Source organism: Gigantopelta aegis, unplaced genomic scaffold, assembly GCF_016097555.1.
Source record: "Gigantopelta aegis isolate Gae_Host unplaced genomic scaffold, Gae_host_genome ctg5038_pilon_pilon, whole genome shotgun sequence".
Taxonomy (NCBI): Eukaryota; Metazoa; Mollusca; class Gastropoda; order Neomphalida; family Peltospiridae; genus Gigantopelta; species Gigantopelta aegis.
Genome location: NW_024534177.1, coordinates 1,015 through 21,761, shown reverse-complemented (window position 1 = coordinate 21,761; position 20,747 = coordinate 1,015). Strand labels below are relative to the sequence as shown.

General features: G+C 34.9%; 1 protein-coding gene and 1 pseudogene across 1 annotated transcript; one reads left to right on the top strand and one right to left on the bottom strand.

Annotated features, from left to right (window-relative positions):
* Positions 1–1,856: 1,856 nt before the first annotated feature.
* LOC121366220 lies at positions 1,857–6,912 on the bottom strand (annotated as a pseudogene).
* A 1,901-nt stretch (positions 6,913–8,813) lies between these two features.
* LOC121366221 (dnaJ homolog subfamily B member 4-like) lies at positions 8,814–20,530 on the top strand. Its single transcript, XM_041490748.1, is given in 6 exon segments — positions 8,814–8,917; positions 9,542–9,699; positions 9,702–9,909; positions 10,093–10,379; positions 10,382–10,621; positions 20,301–20,530. Coding segments are annotated over 6 exon segments (1,227 nt in total).
* The last annotated feature ends 217 nt before the right edge of the window (positions 20,531–20,747 follow it).

Genomic DNA, 20,747 nt, shown 5'->3' with positions numbered 1-20,747 from the left:
ATTTTACAATGCTATTAGGACATACGTCATTGCTAAGCACCTTAGCACAATTTCAAAACTAATATGAACAATGTAGCAAAGTGTCATCTTAGTTTATTTATGTGCATTTGTGTGTGTGGGTGTGTGTGGTTACGGTCACGGTTAGGAATGTAATAATCACTTTACTGGAACCCAGAACCACAAGTATTCAAAAGGACATGATCAATTATGTTTATAGTGAAAGTGTTTATTTGATGTTTGGCGATGCAATAAAAAAAAGAAAAAAAGCAGAAAATTTAAAAACAATTAAAAGATGTAAAGACATTTAGAGCAGTTTGAACTTTGAAGATAAATAAGATCAAAGACTAAGTCAGAAGCTATGTGTAGAGAAATTATACTACAAATGCTATCGTTTTACTATCATTCTAAAGACACTATTGACACATTTGTCATTAGATCAAGCCTATCATTACACGAGACAAACCCTATCAATCTATAGTTTAGTATTAATTTCAAGCATGTCTCAAGTAAACACCTGTAAAGCCCCTTTAGTCATGTTTTTACCTATTAATGCTTGGTATGTACCACAAGTAAACATGTAATTAAATGTGTGGGTGGTTATACGTAAGTGTACATATATTAGAGTCATTATGGCACCTGAACATTTATATATTTGATAGGTTTGAAGTTAACTAGTAATGAATAATAATGGCCACAAATATTTTGTGCCTATATTTAAATATGAATAGTTAGTTGTATTAAGAGATACACTTACAATAAATGTACCTCAGTCCTTAGCATAAAAAATTTCTTGCGTCAAAATTATTCCATCATATTAATATTAATTTTATCTCTTAGTAAAGATAGGCTTATATAAGTACACATTATGTTAATAATAAAAATATCTTTAGAATAAACTATTTTGGTAAAAAAACTATGACAATGATAGACTAAATGATTTTTATTAAATACTATTATTAACAATTATATCAGTTATACATAGGAGTTAAATAAGATCAGATGATTTACTTACTAGACAGCATTATCATAAACTATCTTTTTTATTAATAATATTATCTCTTATCATAAAGTGATTTGCGTTCACACTTACCGAATTTAGCTAACATGTCGTGGAAGATATCCTGTAGACTTAACTCCTGTTCAGCAAAATTACTCATCTTTCTCGAGTTACTGACACTAAACAAACCACAAACTAATATATTAAAACTAACTAAACACTATTTTTATACCTACACATCAACAACACTACTAAATTTGGTAAGGAGGTGGGGTCTAACAACTAAGTCAATAACACCACAAAAAACTTAATTAATACCAACACTTAGAAGGACAGCTGTCTCCATTTCATTGATTTCATTTATCAATATCAGATGATCAATGTAATAATAGCATTACATAGAATTGGTCATTATTATTATAGTTAACTAGGAAGTTAAAGGAGAGAGTTCACTTAAACTCTGTATATAATAATATATGAATGTATTTAACATTTTACTGTACTAGTATTAATAATATATCATAACATCCTGTAAGGTGTGTTTAAGTTGTAAGTTATAAGGTCATTCTCTCAAAAGGATGATAGTAACAATAATGGAGTATATCTAAGTCAACATTCTATACATAATATTATGTGTAGTAGCAAACATTTGTTACTAAGAACATCAAGATTCTAAGTAACCATATGTGTCCAGTAGTATACTTTTGTTTATAAGAACATCAAGATTAAGTAACCAATGTACTACATATTTGATGTGGTTAGTAATATATTTCAAGGGTAATTCCTCAACTACTAACAAAGACTGACTAAAGAACAAATACAAAAGACAAAAGATGACATTAGTTTAGTACTGGTCTATTTATTTTAATGTTGGCATGACAGTTGGCATTTGTCCTTCAACATCCTCTTCTCTCCATAAAACTAGTAATTGTCTTCACTTGAGTATAGAACTGAAATACCCTATAGAACAGAAATAATTTTTAACTCAATACTAAATATACCTCAACTACTGAATATAAGCTCCTACTGAATGTAAGCCCATGCTGATTTAAGTTATAATTGAGTGAATGTAAGTTCTTATCTAACCTGCTTTCCATAAAAATTAACACACCACGGAATGAAGCCCGGGAACCAGTGAATGAAACATGGGTAATGGAACAGGAATGGGGACATTGATACCAACCTAACCACAAAAGTCACAGGACTGTCACGTGTACATGTATGAATACCTGTCCAACATCAATTTCGTTTTGGAATTTGCGAGCTGCAGCACCTGAGTTTGTGAATATGGTGCAGTTCCGTTACCATAAGGATTATCATTAATAACTTCAATAGCCTATTAATGAGAGAAATAAAACATATTTGTACAGACATTTCACTAAGAATAGTTTTAATTAATGTATTTAATGACTGGAAAGAGGGTACCCCCCTTCCATCAGAACAATTAATAATATTCAGATAGGAGAGAATTTGCTGTCTTACTTCATCTAGAGAGTCCACATAAGTGTGATAAGAACTGGTCCAAATATTTCTTCAGTATAGCACTTCATTTCAGCCTAATAGAAAAAAAATACCATATATGGTAAGAGCATATTTTATTAGTTATCAAATACTTTTATATATTTATTATGACATTATATGACAAATACTAGATAGCACAAGATTACATATAACTAAGTTATAGCAATACCAAATTTACTAATCTTGGCAACAACACCTAACTACATAATTTCTTTAGCTTTGAAGATCATACCTATGACTCCTATGATATTTAACAAGTATAGTTGATGTTAATATGGCTTTAATGTACATGCAGTATCAGGGTTTCATTTAGAAAAATCGACAAGGGGGCAAAATAGTACTTAGAAAAAATTTTAGGGGGGCGAAGGGACTGCGTGCAAAAGTGTGCCCTCTAGGGGAGTCTGGTGGCATGCCTCCCAGAAAATGTTTGAATTTTAGACCCTCTGAGATCGCTTCTTGGCACGTTTTCAGACCATTTGTGGTTTTTCAAAATGACATGATGAGATGACCATATTACTGGTGCTGATAAGACATTTAGGAGTAATGTAACACATATAGACTATTGGGTCTACATACTCCTTGTGTTTAGACTAAGGTTATCTTATGCTGTATTTTTCCTTGTGTTGAGTTTTCAGCTCTGTATTCATTACATCCAATACCCCTGAAAAAAAGGCTAACCTAATTTCCAAGGGGGGGGCAAGACTCTGGCAAGGGGGGGCAAATGCCCCCCCCTGCCCCCCCCCCCCCACCCTAATGAAACCCTGAGTATACTAGTTAAAATATAGTGTATTTTAAGAACAATATTATAAATATTTAATACATACATATATTATTATATTATACCTTAACATTGCTGAGAATAGTAGGTCCACAAAGTTACCTTTCTCATATCCTTCAACAGATATATCGCGTCCATCAAGTACCAGCTAAAAAAACAATATATAAATCTATGTGTCTATTTTAAATTCATTCATCCATTTATCTGATTTATCTATCCATTAATCTAGCTATTCATTCATTTCTTACCTCAGCACCCTCGTCTACTCCACTTTGGACGAGATCACAGACTCTTTGCTTAGCCTCAGGAGAAATAAGGGGTCCCAGATCAGCACCTTGCTCAGTCCCTACCAAAAAGTGTTTAATCCACATACAATATAAAGTATATTATTAACCTGCATGAACTTTAAGCTTTTTAGCTCTTTCTATAATCTCTGGTATCCATTCTTTTGCTTCACCAACAAACACAGCTGTAGACAAAGCCATACAACGTTGACCTCAGCACCAAAGGCAGCCCCTACCAACTGATATTAGTGTCATATGATTGTCACGTGACTGTCATGTCATTAACTAACCTGATTGATAGTGTGTTCTTTATTAGCATCAGGCAGTATGATACCGTGGTTCTTAGCACCCTATCAAAATTAATGTACAAATAATTCAATGATTTATTTTCCATCCATCTATACCATGTTAGATTGTACTCTTTTCCCATTGGCTGTTCCACGTTCATAAATGTACTTTCCAACGCGATCACTACCAACACATGGAAATAGCTCGAATTCTAGCTCATCACACACAAAATCAACAGCTAATAAAAAAAGAAGAAAAAATAAAAATGTATCTACGAAAACTAAAATATGTCAGTTAGTTTCTCTACAAACAACTGTTATACAATATACAATAACTACATTTAATAACCTTCTTTCTGTCCATGAATAACATTAAGGACACCATCAGGTACACCAGCACTCTTTGCCATTTCTACTAACATCATACAAGCACCTGGATCTAGTTCACTTGGTTTAATAACATAATTATTACCACAAACCAAAGCTACAGGAAACATCTATTAAGTAAACAAAATGAGTATAAAGAGATTTAGAGGGCAAAGGTCAAGTGATAAATGTGAAGGTGATAGTTGGAAAAGTTACATATGTGAAAGAGTGAAAGTTTTAAGTGATAGTGGTGATACTTGTGAATTGTGAGGAGAGTAAAGGACAAACAAACCCATAATGGTATCATAGCTGGAAAATTAAATGGTGTCACACCAGCACACACACCCAGAGGTTCACGATATGTATAAGTATCCATATCTTTAGAGACAGATCCCAAAGTCTCTCCTAACTGTAGACTAGTAATACTACAGGCATGTTCAACTACCTCTATAGAAATTAATATATCAATGTTATCTTATTGTACGTGTAATACAATGTCTATTACATACGTAGTCCTCTCAAGGACATCACCCTCAGCATCAGCTAGTGTCTTGCCTTGTTCTCGAGTAATAGATTGAGCTAAAGCAGACTATACAAGACAATATTACTACTGTAGGTAATGAACACCTTTAATATGAACAGTATTAGTTGTAAGTTAACAGTAAGTGTTAGTGAATAACTATAAATAGCGGGAACAACTTATAACTTAGAACTGTATAACTTTAGAACATTTTGACTACTAGGGCAATTAAAAAGTTATTCAAGTATTATATAATGCACAATTAATATGCAGTTTATTAACAGCTAATGAAAAATATTATAATTAAATAAATAACAATAAGATACTATAAATGTATTACCATTAAAATTAAGGGACTTTTATAATAGTTAACTTACCATGTTCTCACGAATTATGTGTGAAGACGAAACATTACTTGCTGTCTTGACATAACACTAGTCTCACGCCATGCGGAAATGCCGCCTACACAGTTAATGAAATCCCATAGTTAAAAATAGGTGAGGTCACTCACCTGAGCAGCATCAACAGCAGCTGTCATTTCTTCCCTGTGTTGCACATGGCACACGAGTAACAACCTCATTGGTTGCCTAGGAAACAAGAAAAGTATTTGATTAAAATGAGCTCGTTTAACATACAGGATTTAAGTTATCAATCCAGTTTGTTGTATTAGAATTAACAAATTTTCCATTAATGAAAAGTTTGGTAGTTGGCTAAAAATGTCAAGAGAGAGAAACACGTGATGTGTTGACCACGCCCATTAAGATATTTACACTTACAATGGATGAACCGTTACTCATACATCTTGCAGCCCATATGAGGTTCTATACGAAAGACGCAAAAATAATATAATAAGATTATTTAAAATTATAATAACCTTAGGACGAAGAAAACTACGTGAAAGAAACATCTTTATTTAAGCCTGGAAGGTCACGCAATCGATAAAGGGTTAATTAATAAATATGACCTTTGCACCTACACATATTAATATTACGTTTTAATTATGTATGTTCTTTATAAATTTAATAAGAAAAGGTTACAAATTATTGTGATGCTTCAAAAATATGTCATCCAATTTCTTTTAGACTAACATCATCTACCAACTTCCTGTTGGTCCTTGGCTTCCATTGTATCACCTTCTTTATCACACCTACGCTCTTTAAATCTGCTTGATACTCTTCACACAATATGTCTAATACTGTCCATACACCTATTGGGATTACACTTCTTTTCATTTCATTTGGTGGAATGGTATAAAAAGCCACCTTTACAATTGACAAGAAATTGATCTCAATAGCATATCTTGCCGAAGGCTTAAACTTTACTAACACAATCATGACACCCATTTTCACAATAAAGAAATTTGCATATACAGACTCGAATGAATCTAGTTCTTCATGTTTACAATCTAATGATAACTTTGATGTATACGAAACTGAACTGTCTACAAGAAAATTGGCCATCATTTTGTCACATTCTTTTTCATTAATAGGAAGGGCAAACAAATATATATAAGGAAGATCAATAGCATCTAATGGACTTTCTGCCGTTAAAAAAGGCTCGACATGTATTAGTAGTTGATATACTTCATCTGAATTAATGTAATCATCTTGCGAAGGACAAAGGGTTCTAAATATTAAACTCACACAAAAGTAGTACAATTCTGGTCCATATTTAAGTTGCTGTTCACCAGATGTGTGATGACAAAGTGCTTCAAAGAAGCTTATAGATGGGTGTTCACCATTTGTGTTGATCATGTGTTCACATTCACCACAAAGCATATATCGTGTACATGTTCCAGGTGTACGCTGCATAACATCATCAGATTTTGTTCCAAAAACACCAAACAAGAGATTTTTTGATCTAGGATTGCAAGAAGCTTCCTTGACTAGCCGTTTCAAGCCCAACTGAGGAAATAAATGACTATCACGAATCCCAATCTTAGCATGCTCAGATTTCTGTTTCTCTTCTTTGTCTAAGCTTGAAATCGTACAAGTATCACTTGTTTCAGCTTTTTCAACTGTTTCTTTGGATGGCTTCTTCTTCGATTTTGGCTTTTGTTGTACATGAGTGTCTTGTTTTCTTAAACACAAGAAGCACCGCTTTAATTCTTTGAGTTTGTTTGTCTCCAAGAGATAATCAAGCATAGCAAAATCCAACATTTTGCTATGATCTTTAAGGCTATTGTTGTCTTTAGCTGATCCAAGAATCTTTACCACTTCTCTAGCTAACTCATAGCACTCACGATGCTCAGTATAGAAATCAATGCTAGCAGAGGCATGAGGCTTTCTTAAATTTCGTTGGCAATTTTGATAGATATGGTAAAGTGCCAAGCCTTTCATAAGACGAGGTTCGGAGATATGAGAAACATTATTACACAATTGCACGCATTTCCTGTAGTTTTTTAATAGCATAGTAACATTTAATTCTAGCTAATAAGCATTCTTCATGGCTACCTGTAATGAGATAAAATTATGATAAAGAAAAAATATTGTAAAGAAAAAAATTATAAAATACCTTCATTAGCATCCAAGCATGACTCATGTAAGACGGAAAGTACTCCATTACCCACAGAGCTAAATCTTCGTTATTACTATCACTCAAACCTTTAATACAACTGAGCATATCCTCATGAATTTCATGAAAGACTCTTTAATACATTGGTCTTCTAATAGATTCCAAAGCAACTTAAGAGAAGCTACTTTCTCTCTGTCTTCTCCTTTCTGAATAAGCTGGGAAACAGGCACTAACAAAGATGGTTTGAGCTATTCTTTGAAAATTCTCCTGTCTACAAGATAACATCTGTAATATCATCACAAGTTCAAGGGCAGAATATCGATATCCGAAAGCTTCAGCTGTCATATCCGATGACTGAATGGCAATAGTTAATGCTGATACAAGTGCTGACAGGTCATCTTCTGACATATCCAATAGCTTCAGTTCTTCTCCATCTAAACATGTCAACATACTCGCTAGAAGCTTGGAAGTGATTCTAATACCAGTATAGAAGATGTCACCCAGATGGATAAAATATCAGCCCATGGAAACCGACTATAGTAATATTTAGGCAATGGGTAATTTCTTGCACAATTATAGATGATTCCAAGATGAACCTCAACAGCAGATTATAATACCTGACAGAAAGGTATAACAAAAAAAAATAGCAAGAAATATATATTTATCATAACTATTCAAACCTTAATACTAATACTTAATAAATATATTGTTTTATGACAGAATTTCTGTGGACATCACATGAATTCTGTTTTGCTGTTTTTTGAGCTAATTGCTAATCTCTCTCTCTCTCTCTCTCTCTCTCTCCTCTCTTCTCTCTCTCTCAGTCTTCAAATACAGAAAGCTCATCAGAACAGCTCAAACTTTTCTATTGGTCCTGGGCCAATTTCGTACATCAAGTGCATGCCAAGACACTCCAAACTTCTGATATCAATACTAAGGTATGATACTATGACAACAAAACTGATGCTATATAAGGTTTATATAGTTATGTATTGTAGAATAGATGTACCATTGTATCATTTATTTATTATTATTACTTACTTCAGAGCTCTCAATAGGCATCTTTTGGAAATAGAGTAAGTGATTAACATTTTGCATCAAAAAACCTTGGCAAGCCAAGTATTTGCAAACTGATGGGCTTACATCTACCCACCCTTCATATTGGAGAGGACAGTTAAATATAGATGAGCTAAGACATCTTGGATTTGTAAACCTTGACTAACTAAAAACGAAAAAAAACCTAAATATTTCTGTTATTTAAATATTACTTATTAGCCTCAGTCCCATACCTGCAAGCTTTGGGCAAAAAGTATACAAGAGTCTTGGTATACTTTTGCCCAGGGTCTGATCCTAGACCTACCACTTTCAGGTATGAATATTAAATGCATGAAAGTTTGGGCCAGAGCTAAAAACCTAACAATAACTTACGTTCAAAGATGTTAAAAGACAAAGCATAATATTCTTCAAGAGCATCAGGAATAGTAAGAACATGATCTCCAAGTACTTCCTGGTCTTGTGGTTTGTTTGAAGGAAATATCGCTTCATCATGACTAAGGTTTCAGCTAGTTCACTCATTGAATCAGCTACAGAATCAAACAGAGTGTCATCTACATCTACAAACATGATGTCATTTTCAGCGTCAATCGATGAGTCAGTATCTTCACTAATACAATCGTTCTCTTCCAATTGTACTTCTACAAGTGTGGCTTCCCAGGACTTGACATTAAACCTTCAGCTCCTTCAATTGTTGTTCAGACTGAGGAGGACTACTTGTATTGTAATCTCTTTTCTTTAATTCTCTTCGCTACTTAAATCCATCACCATTATTTGCTGACTTGATGAAATACCAGTAGATACCAATGCAGCTAATGTCAAGCTCTTGTTGACTAAAGAAGTGAAGAGAAGTGTATCTTCATCAGTTGCAGGACCCGCCATTTTGAAAGCTGGATAATATGATTATTATTATTATCAGTTTGTGAATTGATTGATTGATGTAAGGAAGACCCAATAATATTATTCCTAGTTTTATTAATATTCAGTATTTTCTAGGAAAGGGTTAAAATTAAAATCTCTAGCGAAATTTTCTGGAAGTCGACTATTCGCGACTATTCATGATTCTTTGCACCTTTATTCTTTTGGTAACTTGAACATTGTTGTCACAAGTAGAACGCTCTGGAATATATAACGTCGACAACATAAGGAGAGAAACTGCGCAACACTAAGTCAGTTAGGAATTAGTTCGAGACTACTATTATTAATCAACAAATATTCTAGATCTCTAGATTTCTACTGTATCTCTGAAAAGTATGGGAAAAGATTATACAATATCCTTGGCATCAGTCGGGATGCTAGTGAAGCTGAAATCAAGAAAGCTTATCGTAAGCAGGCACTCAAATACCATCCTGATAAGAACCAATCTCCTGACGCTGAAAACAATTCAAAGATATTGCAGAGGCTTATGAAGTACTGAGTGATCCAAAAAAGAAGAATATTTATGACCAGTTTGGAGAAGAAGGACTAAAAGGACAGCCAATGTCTGGTTTCTCCTCTGGTGGTACCTATGCTGGCTTCACAGATCCTTACGAAATCTTCCAGTCATTCTTTGGAGGTAATGATCCATTTGGTGGAGCTGGTGGATTTATGTTTTTAACATGAGTAATCCAAAAAAAGGAAGTGGACGTGTTTATATGTCAAGCAATGGGCCATTCACAGATGGAATGGAAGACATGGAGTACGAATCGTTGGTGGAATGCCCTTTGGAGGAATGGGAGCTGGAGGACTAGGTGGCTTTCCAGGAGCAAGTAGCGGCTCCATGGAGCTGGCAGCAAAAGGAAGGATCCACCAATTGAGAGAAATTTAAATGTCACTTTACAAGAACTATATCACGGTTGTGTTAAGAAGTTGAGAATCACTCGTCAAGTTCTCAATCCAGATGGAACATCATCTCCACATGATAAAGTAGTAACTATTAATGTTAAACCTGGCTGGAAAGAAGGAACAAAGATCACATTTCCTGAGGAAGGTGACCAATTTCCTGGTAGAATCCCAGCTGATATTGTGTTTATCATCAGACAAAAACCAGATCCTGCATTCCGTCGTGATGGTAACAACCTCGCTATACAGCATCAATATCTTTAAGAGAAGCTCTCTGTGGTACAACACTTCATATACCAACACTGGATGAAGAAGTTATCGCATATCCAGTTCAGAACATTGTCAATCCTAAGACTGAAATCAGACTAGCAAATCATGGAATGCCAAATTCAAAGTTGCCAAGTACTCAAGGTGACTTAATTGTAGACTTTGATATTATATTTCCAACTAACTTAGCTTCTATAAATAAAGAACTATTATGTAATGCATTACCAGTTAATTGTAATTATCTTTATTTATGTTGTTTTTTTATGTCATATTTAAATAATGCAATAAATTATTTAACACATTAACTGTCCAGTAATAACACTACACCACACCAAGAAGGAATGTCATGAGTCATCAAAAATGGCAGAGAAACCAACTTCAGCTCTGGTTAAACTAGAAGAACAACTAACCTGCTCTATATGTCTTGATCTCTATACCAATCCTAGGACTTTACATGTCTTCATTCATTCTGTCAACAATGTCTAGAGGGTCTACCACAAGATCCTCAAGGAGATTTGTATTTCATCACTTGTCCTACTTGCCGTCATCGTACTCAATTACCTAAACAAGGAGCAACTGGATTCCCTGTGGCTTTCCAACTTAACAATCTCCAAGAAATCTATGTATTACTTAAGAAAGTGTCAAACACTCGGGAGCTAACGTGTGATAACTGTGGTATTGCTAATGTCATTGGTCATTGTGAAGAATGTAAGCAGTTCCTTTGTCAAGAATGTATTGATACACATAATAAATGGTCTCGTTTTGCTAATCACAAGATAGCAGATCTCGATGAAATGGCAAAGTCTGCCTTGCAATTGGTCCCAAAAAATGAAGAGGAGGTCATTGAAAATTGTTCAACACACAACAAACCATTTAAAAATGTTTTGTGAAGAATGCAAAGTCCTCATTTGTCAAAACTGTTTATTGCGTGTTCATAAAGGTCATAAACATGATTCAACTTGATGCTAGCTATAACAGGTGTCATAAAATGATAGAATCGAAACTGAAAATGTTTAGTGAGCAAATTGCTGCTGTCTCTGATGTCCTAGCTTCTATCGTATTGAGTGAAAATGAAATAAAAGAACAAGGGGAGGCAATAAAAGAAGAGATACATTTTGCTGTACAAGAAGTAATTAATCGTCTTTGTCAGTCTGAGAAACAACTGACTAAAAGAAGTGGATACCATTACTGCTAAAAAGCTACAGGTTTTATCAGAGCAAAAGAAATCAGCAGAATCATGTTTGTCTGAACTCAAAGAAGGTAGAGACTTGTTGAGCAGAAACTTAAGGACAGTACCCCTCAACACTTTTTGATGCTCTTGAAAGACATGACAATGCAAACAAGTCACTCGGTTCAGTTATCTTGTTTCAGCCAACAGAAGTAGCTAATATACAGTTTATCAAAGACAGCAGTGTTCTTGATGAAACTTGTCATATTGGAGATATCGTTTTTTTATTCCTCTAGTCCTAGCATTATACAACAATGTACTATAAAAAAAGTCGCTCTTTCTCAACTAACGAAAAAAAGGAAAAATAATGTTATCTCTTCAATTTTTAAATTCCTCATTTGTTGCTGTTCCTCCCACATCACTCAGTTGTAGTATAGTACCAGTTGGTACTGAGGACTCCTATTGTAACAATGGTACTACCACTGCTCATCTGGTGTTTATACAATACACTGTAATCGATCAACAAATGGCAACCATAACATTAATGTACGAGTGAATGATATCCCTGTTTGTAGTGCATCAATTACGATCCCTTATGCTCCACATCTTGAGAGTATTACACCACTGTGCTTCATACCAAACCTTAACAAACCATATGGTGTTATTGGAATGGATGATGGCTGCTTCTTAGTCACTGAACGAGATGTTCCATGTGTGACCATATTTGACAAAAAATAGAGAGAAAGTAAAGTCTATTGGCAACGATACCATTAAATTCTATCAACCTAGAGGTTTGACAGTTACTCCAGATAACACTATTCTTGTTGCTGATCATGATAAGCTCCAGAAAATATCTCTTCATGGGAGCTGTATTGAAACAATTAAGACAATAGGTCCCATCGAGTCAATTTACCCGTGGGATGTTGCTGTCTCACCAGTTAATGGACGTGTTTATGTCACCGACTACTGGAACCATCGTATCTTGATTATGAATTCTGATCTTACTTTTTTGACTACATTTGGCAGCAAGGGTTCAGCTGAAGGACAGTTTGCAAAGCCTAAACGAATGCTGTTAATAAAGAAGGGCTTGTTTATGTCACTGACTATGATAATCATCGCATCCAAATATTTTACTCCAGATGGACAATTTTTGTCTCAGTTTGGTATGAAAGGTATCGTCCAGGAGAACTCTATTATCCTGAAGGAATTGTCGTAGATAACAATTTTGTGTATATCGCTGAATCTGATAATCATCGTATTTCAATATTTACTACTGAAGGTCAATTTGTTCATTGTTTTGGAGAAAAGGGTAACAAAGAATATCAATTTAACTCTCCAAATGGAATTATGCTGGACAATGAAGGACGTCTGTATGTGTGTGACTATAGTAACAATCGCTTGGTTGTGTTTTAAAGTAAAATCTTAGACAGTATTTTTTTAATAGATGGTTGCTAGGTAACCCAGTATGGGTACTGTATTTAGGTTATTAGTTTTAAAAATAGCTATCATAATCAAACAGCCATTAGCTGGAGAAAGTTATCCAAAGCTGGAGCACTCAAGGAACTAAAGGAGCTGTTATAAATTTAGATAGAAAGACCAAAAAACTTAAAGTAATGAAGAAGAGTGTTTAGGTAATGATTTTTATATTTTTAAAGCCCCTATAAATTAAAATATGATAAAAATTATTATAATTAGTAGTGTGTTCTACTTTGCTTAAGTAGGGCTAGTTTTTCTTGGCTCTTAAAAGTATAGTTTAGTTATAATCATTTTACATTCTTAGATGCTAGTAATCATATTCATAGTTGCCGTTAATAAGATTCATAAGAGACTGGAGACAAATCTGCAGTACATATATAAAAGAAACCAAAAACAGTGCCAGTGTGTTGTATAGGCCAGCGTTCTGCAATACATCAGACCTCTGAGATGGTTACCAGCATACTCTTCGGAGTATCCGAAAGGCCGACTAGGATAGGGCTGGTAGTCTCCCTTTAAACGAGATGAGGCTGGTGTATTTTGTGGGGCCCGGTTCCTCTTTACGATGACTGCGTTGACATCCCTAAGAGCTCGAATCCGTACGGCTGGTTTGAAGTTAGGGCGACGCTCCAGCCAGGATTACCTTGTCTTTGGACGAGAGTTAACGTTACCAGGCCGAAGATGGCGGTCCCAGCTAGCAATAGCAGGGAATCCTGGAGCCTAAGTGGAAGCCTGAGTTGTGAGTAAGGAGGGATCGTTTGGGCAACACACAAGGTTTTTTTTAATAAAATTAATTAGATTTACTAAAAACTACTGGGAAACTGTCATATTTATTTTTTAGGAGCAATTAATAATACATTATTTATATTTTTAAGTGTCTAGGTAGCCTGTAAAGAAACACCATACTTTAATGTGAAATTAATAATGTTGTTTTTCATGTTACTGTTTATTTATGATACATTACATATATTTGCTGTTCATGGTCAAGTTTGAAAAGCAATAAGAGGTAATAGATATAAACAATAATTGGTCTATTGTTGACAATTTAACATGATCTTTTGAGTCAACTAACATCATGAATTACCATAGCAGTTATTATAACTTAAAATTATTATGTTGTATTTACACCACACCCTAGAAGGAGGTAAGGAGTCATCAAAGATGGCAGAGAAACCATCCCTTACAACTTCAGCTCTGGTTAAACTAGAAAAACAACTAACCTGCTCTATATGTCATGGTCTCTATACCAATCCTCGGACTTTACCATGTCTTCATTCATTCTGTCAACAATGTCTAGAGGGTCTACAACAAGATCCTCAAGGAGATTTGCACTTCATCACATGTCCCTGGATGCCATCATCGTACTCAATTACCTGAACAAGGGGCAACTGGATTCCCTGGGCTTTCCAACTTAACAATCTCCAAGAAGTCTATGTATTACTTAAGAAGTGTCAAACACTCAGGAGCTAAGTGTGATAATTGTGGTATTGCTAATGCCACTGGTCATTGTGAAGAATGTAACCAGTTCCTTGTCAAGAATGTTTGTTATGCATAATAAATGGTCTCGTTTTACTAATCACAAGAAACAGATCTTGACGAAGTGGCAAGTCTGCCTTACAATTGGTTCCAACAAATGAAGAGGAGGTCATTGAAAATTGCTTGAAACACAACGAACCATTGAAATGTTTTGTGAAGAATGCAAAGTCCTCATTTGTTCAAACTGTTTATTGCGTGTTCTAAAGGTCATAAGCATGATTCACTTGATGCTAGCTATAACAGGTGTCATAAAATGATAGAATCGAAACTGAAAATGTTTAGGACAAAATTGCTGCTGTCTCCAATGTCCTAACTTCTATCATTGTGAGAGAAAACGAAATAAAAGAACAAAGAGAAGCAATAAAAGAAAAGATACATTTGCTGTAGAAGAAGCAATCGATCATCTTTGTCAGTCAGAGAGACAACTGACTAAAGAAGTGGATACCATTACTGCTAAAAAGCTACAGGTTTTATCAGAGCAAAAGAAATCAGCAGAATCATGCTTGTCTGAACTCAAAGAAGGTAGAGACTTTGTTGAGCAGAAACTTAAGGACAGTGCCCTCAAACACTTTTTGATGCTCTTGAAAAAAATGACAATACTAACAGTCACCGGTTCAGTTATCTTGTTTCAGCCAGTGGAAGTAGCTAATGTACAGTTTATCAAAGACAGAAGTGTTCTTGATGAAACTTGTCATATTGGAGATATCGTTTTTTATTCCTCTAGTCCTAGCATTATACAACAATGTACTGTAAAAAAAGTTGCCATTCTCAGCTAACGAAAAAAGGAAAAATAATGCTATCTCTTCAATTTTTAAATTCGTCACTTGTTGCTGTTCCTCCCACATCACTCAGTTGTAGTATAGTACCAGTTGGTACTGAGACTCCTATTGTAACAATGGTTACTACAACTGCTCATCCTGGTGTCTATACGATACACTGTAATCAATCAACAAATGGCGACCATAACATTAATGTACGAGTGAATGATATCCCTATTAGTAGTGCATCAATCACAATCCCTTATGCTCCACATCTTGTGAGTATTACACCACTGTGCTTTATACCAAAACTTAACAAACCATGTGGTGTTATTGGAATGGATGATGGCCGATTTTTAGTCACTGAACGAGATGATCCATATGTGACCATATTGACAAAAATAGAAAGAAAGTAAAGTCTATTGGAAACTATACCATTAAATTCTATCACCTAGTGGTTTGACAGTTACTCCAGATAATACTATCTTGTTGCTGATCATGATAAGCTCCGGAAAATATCTCTTCATGGGAGTTGTATTGAAACAATTAAGACAATAGGTCCATCGAGTCAATTTACCCCGTGGGATATTGCTGTCTCACCCCCCCCCCCCCCCCCCCCCCCCCCCCCCCCCCCCCCCCCCCCCCCCCGTAATGGACGTGTTTATGTCACCGATACAAGAACCATCGTATCTTGATTATGAATTATGATCTTACTTTTTTGGATACATTTGGCTGCAAGGGTTCAGCTGAAGGACAGTTTGCAAAGCCTAAACGAATTGCTATTAATAAAAAAGGGCTGTTTATGTCACTGATTATGATAATCATCGCATCCAAATATTTACTCCAGATGGACAATTTTGTCTCAGTTTGGTATGAAAGGTTATCGTCAGGAGAACTCTATTATCCTGAAGGAATTGTCGTAGATAACAATTTGGTGTATATCGCTGAATCTGATAATCATCGTATTTCAATATTTACTACCGAAGGTCAATTTGTTCATTGTTTGGAGAAAAGGGTAACAAAGAATATCAATTTAACACTCCAAATGGAATTATGCTGGACAATGAAGGACGTCTGTATGTGTGTGACTATAGTAACAATCGCTTGGTGTGTTAAAGTTAAATCATAGACAGTATTTTTTTAATAGTGGTTGCTAGGTAACCAGCATGGTTACTGTATTTAGGTTATTAGTTTTAAAAATAGCTATCATAATCAAACAGCCATTAGCTGGAGAAAGTTATCCAAAGCTGGAGCACTCAAGGAACTAAAGGAGCTGTTATAAATTTAGATAGACCAATAATAATGTTGTTTTTCATGTTACTTTTTTCTTTATGAAATAAATACATTTACATGTATTTGCTGTTCATTTTTACTGGTCAAGTTTGAAAAGCAAGAGAGGTAATAGATATAAACAATAATTGGTCTATTGTTGACAATTTTAACATGATCTTTTGAGTCAACTTGACATCATGAATTACCATAGCAGTTATTATAACTTAAAATTATTGTGTTGTATTTACACCCCACCATAAAAGGAAGGTTATGAGTCATCAAAGATGGCAGAGAAACCATCCTTAAAAACTTCAGCTCTGGTTAAACTAGAAAAACAACTAACCTGCTCTATATGTCGTGGTCTCTATACCAATCATAGGACCTTGCCATGTCTTCATTCATTCTGTCAACAATGTCTAGAAGGTCTACAACAAGATCCTCAAGGAGATTTGCACTTCATCACTTGTCCTGCTTGCCATCATCGTACTCAATTACCTGAACAAGGGGCAACTGGATTCCTGTGGCTTTCCAACTTAACAATCTCCAAGAAGTCTATATATTACTTAAGAAAGTGTCAAACACTCAGGAGCTAACGTGTGATAATTGTGGTATTGCTAATGTCATGGTCATTGTGAAGAATGTAAGCAGTTCCTTTGTCAAGAATGTATTGATACACATAATAAATGGTCTCGTTTTACTAATCACAAGATAACAGATCTCGACGAAGTGGCAAAGTCTGCCTTACAATTGGTTCCAACAAATGAAGAGGAGGTCATTGAAAATTGCTCGAAACACAACAAACCATTTGAAATGTTTTGTGAAAAATGCAAAGTCCTCATTTGTCAAAACTGTTTATTGCGTGTTCATAAAGGTCATAAGCATGATTCACTTGATGTAGCTATGACAAGTATCATAAAAACAATCGAATCGAAACTGAAAAGTTTAGTGAGCAAATTGCTGCTGTCTCTGATGTCCTAACTTCTATCATTGTCAGAGAAAACCAAATAAAGAACAAGGAGAAGCAATAAAAGAAGAGATACATTTTGCTGTACAAGAAGTAATCAATCATCTTTGTCAGTCACAGAGTCAACTGACTAAAGAAGTGGATACCATTACTGCTAAAAAGCTACAGGTTTTATCGGAGCAAAAGAAATCAGCAGAATCATGCTTGTTCTGAACTCAAAGAAGGTAGAGACTTTGTTGAGCAGAAACTTAAGGACAGTACCCCTCAACACTTTTTGATGCTCTTGAAAGAAATGACAAAGCGAACAAGTCACCGGTTCAGTTATATCTGTTTCAGCCAGTGGAAGTAGCTAATGTACAGTTCATCAAAGACAGCAGTGTTCTTGATGAAACTTGTCATATTGGAGATATCGTTTTTTATTCCTCTAGTCCTAGCATTATACAACAATGTACTGTAAAAAAAAGTCGCTCATTCTCAAGTAACGAAAAAAAGGAAAAATAATGCTATCTCTTCAATTTTTAAATTCGTCACTTTTTGCTGTTCCTCCCATCACTCGTTGTAGTGTAGTACAGTGGTACTGACACTCCTATTGTAACAACTGTTACTACCACTGCTCATCCTGGTGTTTATACAATACACTGTAGTCAATCAACAAATGGCGACCATAACATTAAGTACGAGTGAATGATATCCCTGTTAGTAGTGCATCAATCACGATCCTTATGCTCCACATCTTGAGAGTATTACACCACTGTGCTTCATACCAAACCTTAACAAACCATATGGTGTTATTGGAATGGATGATGGCTGCTTTTTAGTCACTGAACGAGATGTTCCATGTGTGACCATATTTGACAGAAATAGAAAGAAAGTAGAGTCTATTGGCAATGACACCATTAAATTCTATCAACCTAGTGGTTTGACAGTTACTCCAGATAATACTATTCTTGTTGCCGATTATGATAAGCTCCAGAAAATATCTCTTCATGGGAGCTGTAGTGAAACAATTAAGACAATAGGTCCCATCAAGTCAATTTACCCGGGGATGTGCTGTCTCACCAGTCAATGGACGTGTTTATGTCACCGACTACTGGAACCATCGTATCTTGATTATGAATTCTGATCTTACTTTTTGGACTACATTTGGTAGCAAGGCTCAGCTGAAGGACAGTTTGCAAGGCCTAAACGGATTGCTAGTAATAAAGAAGGGCTTGTTTATGTCACGACTATGATAATCATCGCATCCAAATATTTACTCCAGATGGACAATTTTTTTGTCTCAGTTTGGTATGAAAGGTTATCGTCCAGGAGAACTCTATTATCCTGAAGGAATTGTCGTAGATAACAATTTTGTGTATATTGCTGAATCGGATAATCATCGTATTTCGGTATTTACTACCGAAGGTCAATTTGTTCTTTGTTTTGGAGAAAGGGTAATAAAGAATATCAGTTCAACACTCCAAATGGAATTATGCTGGACAATGAAGGACATCTGTATGTGTGTGACTGTTGTAACAATCGCTTGGTTGTGTTTAAAGTAAAATCATAGACAGTACTTTTTAAATAGATGGTTGCTAGGTAACCCAGTATGGTTACAGTATTTAGGTTATTAGTTTTAAAAATAGCTATCATAATCATTTATGATATTAGTGTGTAAAAATAATAGTCATTTCTAACTTAAAGGAGAATGAAAATGATGAACTTTTTAGTTTTTTGGTGGAGCTAAACAACATTTCTGAGTATAACTAATTTTTTTCTTAATAAGAACCTACATATTTTATAACAAATTTTAAAGGTTAGATTACCTATAATATGTTATATTAATAATTATTAATATTAATAATTATATATAATATTAATAATAACTTCTTAGTTTAGGACCATGGGCTATAGTCTATTGCATATCCACAAAAAATTGAAAATTACCATAACAATATTACCAGTTCAACACCTTTAGTTCATTAAAAGAAGGGATATGTTGCTTAGCAATAGCATAATTAACAGTCAATGAATAATATTATCATTCCTTATAAGGAAACTAATACACCCATTGACCATGGCATCCCCTACAACTTCAGCTTTTCAAGCTAAACTAGAAGAACAACTAACCTGCTCTATATGTCATGATCTCTATACTAATCCTAGGACTTTACATGTCTTCATTCATTCTGTCAAACAATGTCTAGAGAATCTACCACAAGATCCTCAAGGAGATTTGCACTTCATCTCTGTCCTGCTTGCCGTCATCGTACTCAGTTACCTGCACAGGGGGCAACTGGATTCCCTGTGGCTTTCCAACTTAATAATCTCCATGAAATTTACAATCTTTTTTAAGAAAATGTCAAACAATCAGGAGTTAAACTGTAATAATTGTGTGGTATTGCTAATGCGTAGTCATTGCAAAGAATGTGAGCAATTCCTTTGTCAAGAATGTATTAATAAGCACAACAAATGGTCTCGTTTTGTTAATCACAAAATAACAGGTCTTGATGAAGTTGCATCATCTGCCACGAAGCTGTTGCTCCTCCAAGTAAAGAAGTTACCACCAATTGCTTTAGTCATCACAAGCCATTGGAAATCTTTTGTGAGCAATGTGAGCATCTTATTTGTCACGACTGTATTGTTGGTGTTCACAAAGATCATGATTATGATTTAGTTGCAGAGAGTTATATAAAATATCGTAATCGATTAGAATCAAAACGAAAGCCCTTTTGTGAACAGATTCATGCCGTTTCAAATGTTATAATGCTCTCACTAACAGAGAAAATGAGATCAAAGAGCAAGGAGAAGCTGTCAAGGAGGAAATACGTACAATGGTAGAACAAGTGATTGATCTTCTTCACCAGACTAAGAGACAGTTGATTCGAGAGGTGGACACAGTCATTGGTAGCAAACTACAGCAGTTATCTCAACAAAAGGAAATGGCAGAAAAACATCCCTACATGAGCTAAATGGCAACAATGACTTTATAGCAGACAGCAGCTAAGGAAAAGCTCTCCTCAACAACAATTCTAATATCCTTAAAGAAAATGATGGAGTGCATAGTCAAGCAAGTTAACATTGATGCACTTCAGCCCTCAGAAGTTGCTAATATTCAATTTTTCAAGGACAGTAGTGTCACAATGGAGCAGTCATATTGGAGATATTGTATTTTATTCTCCTAAATGT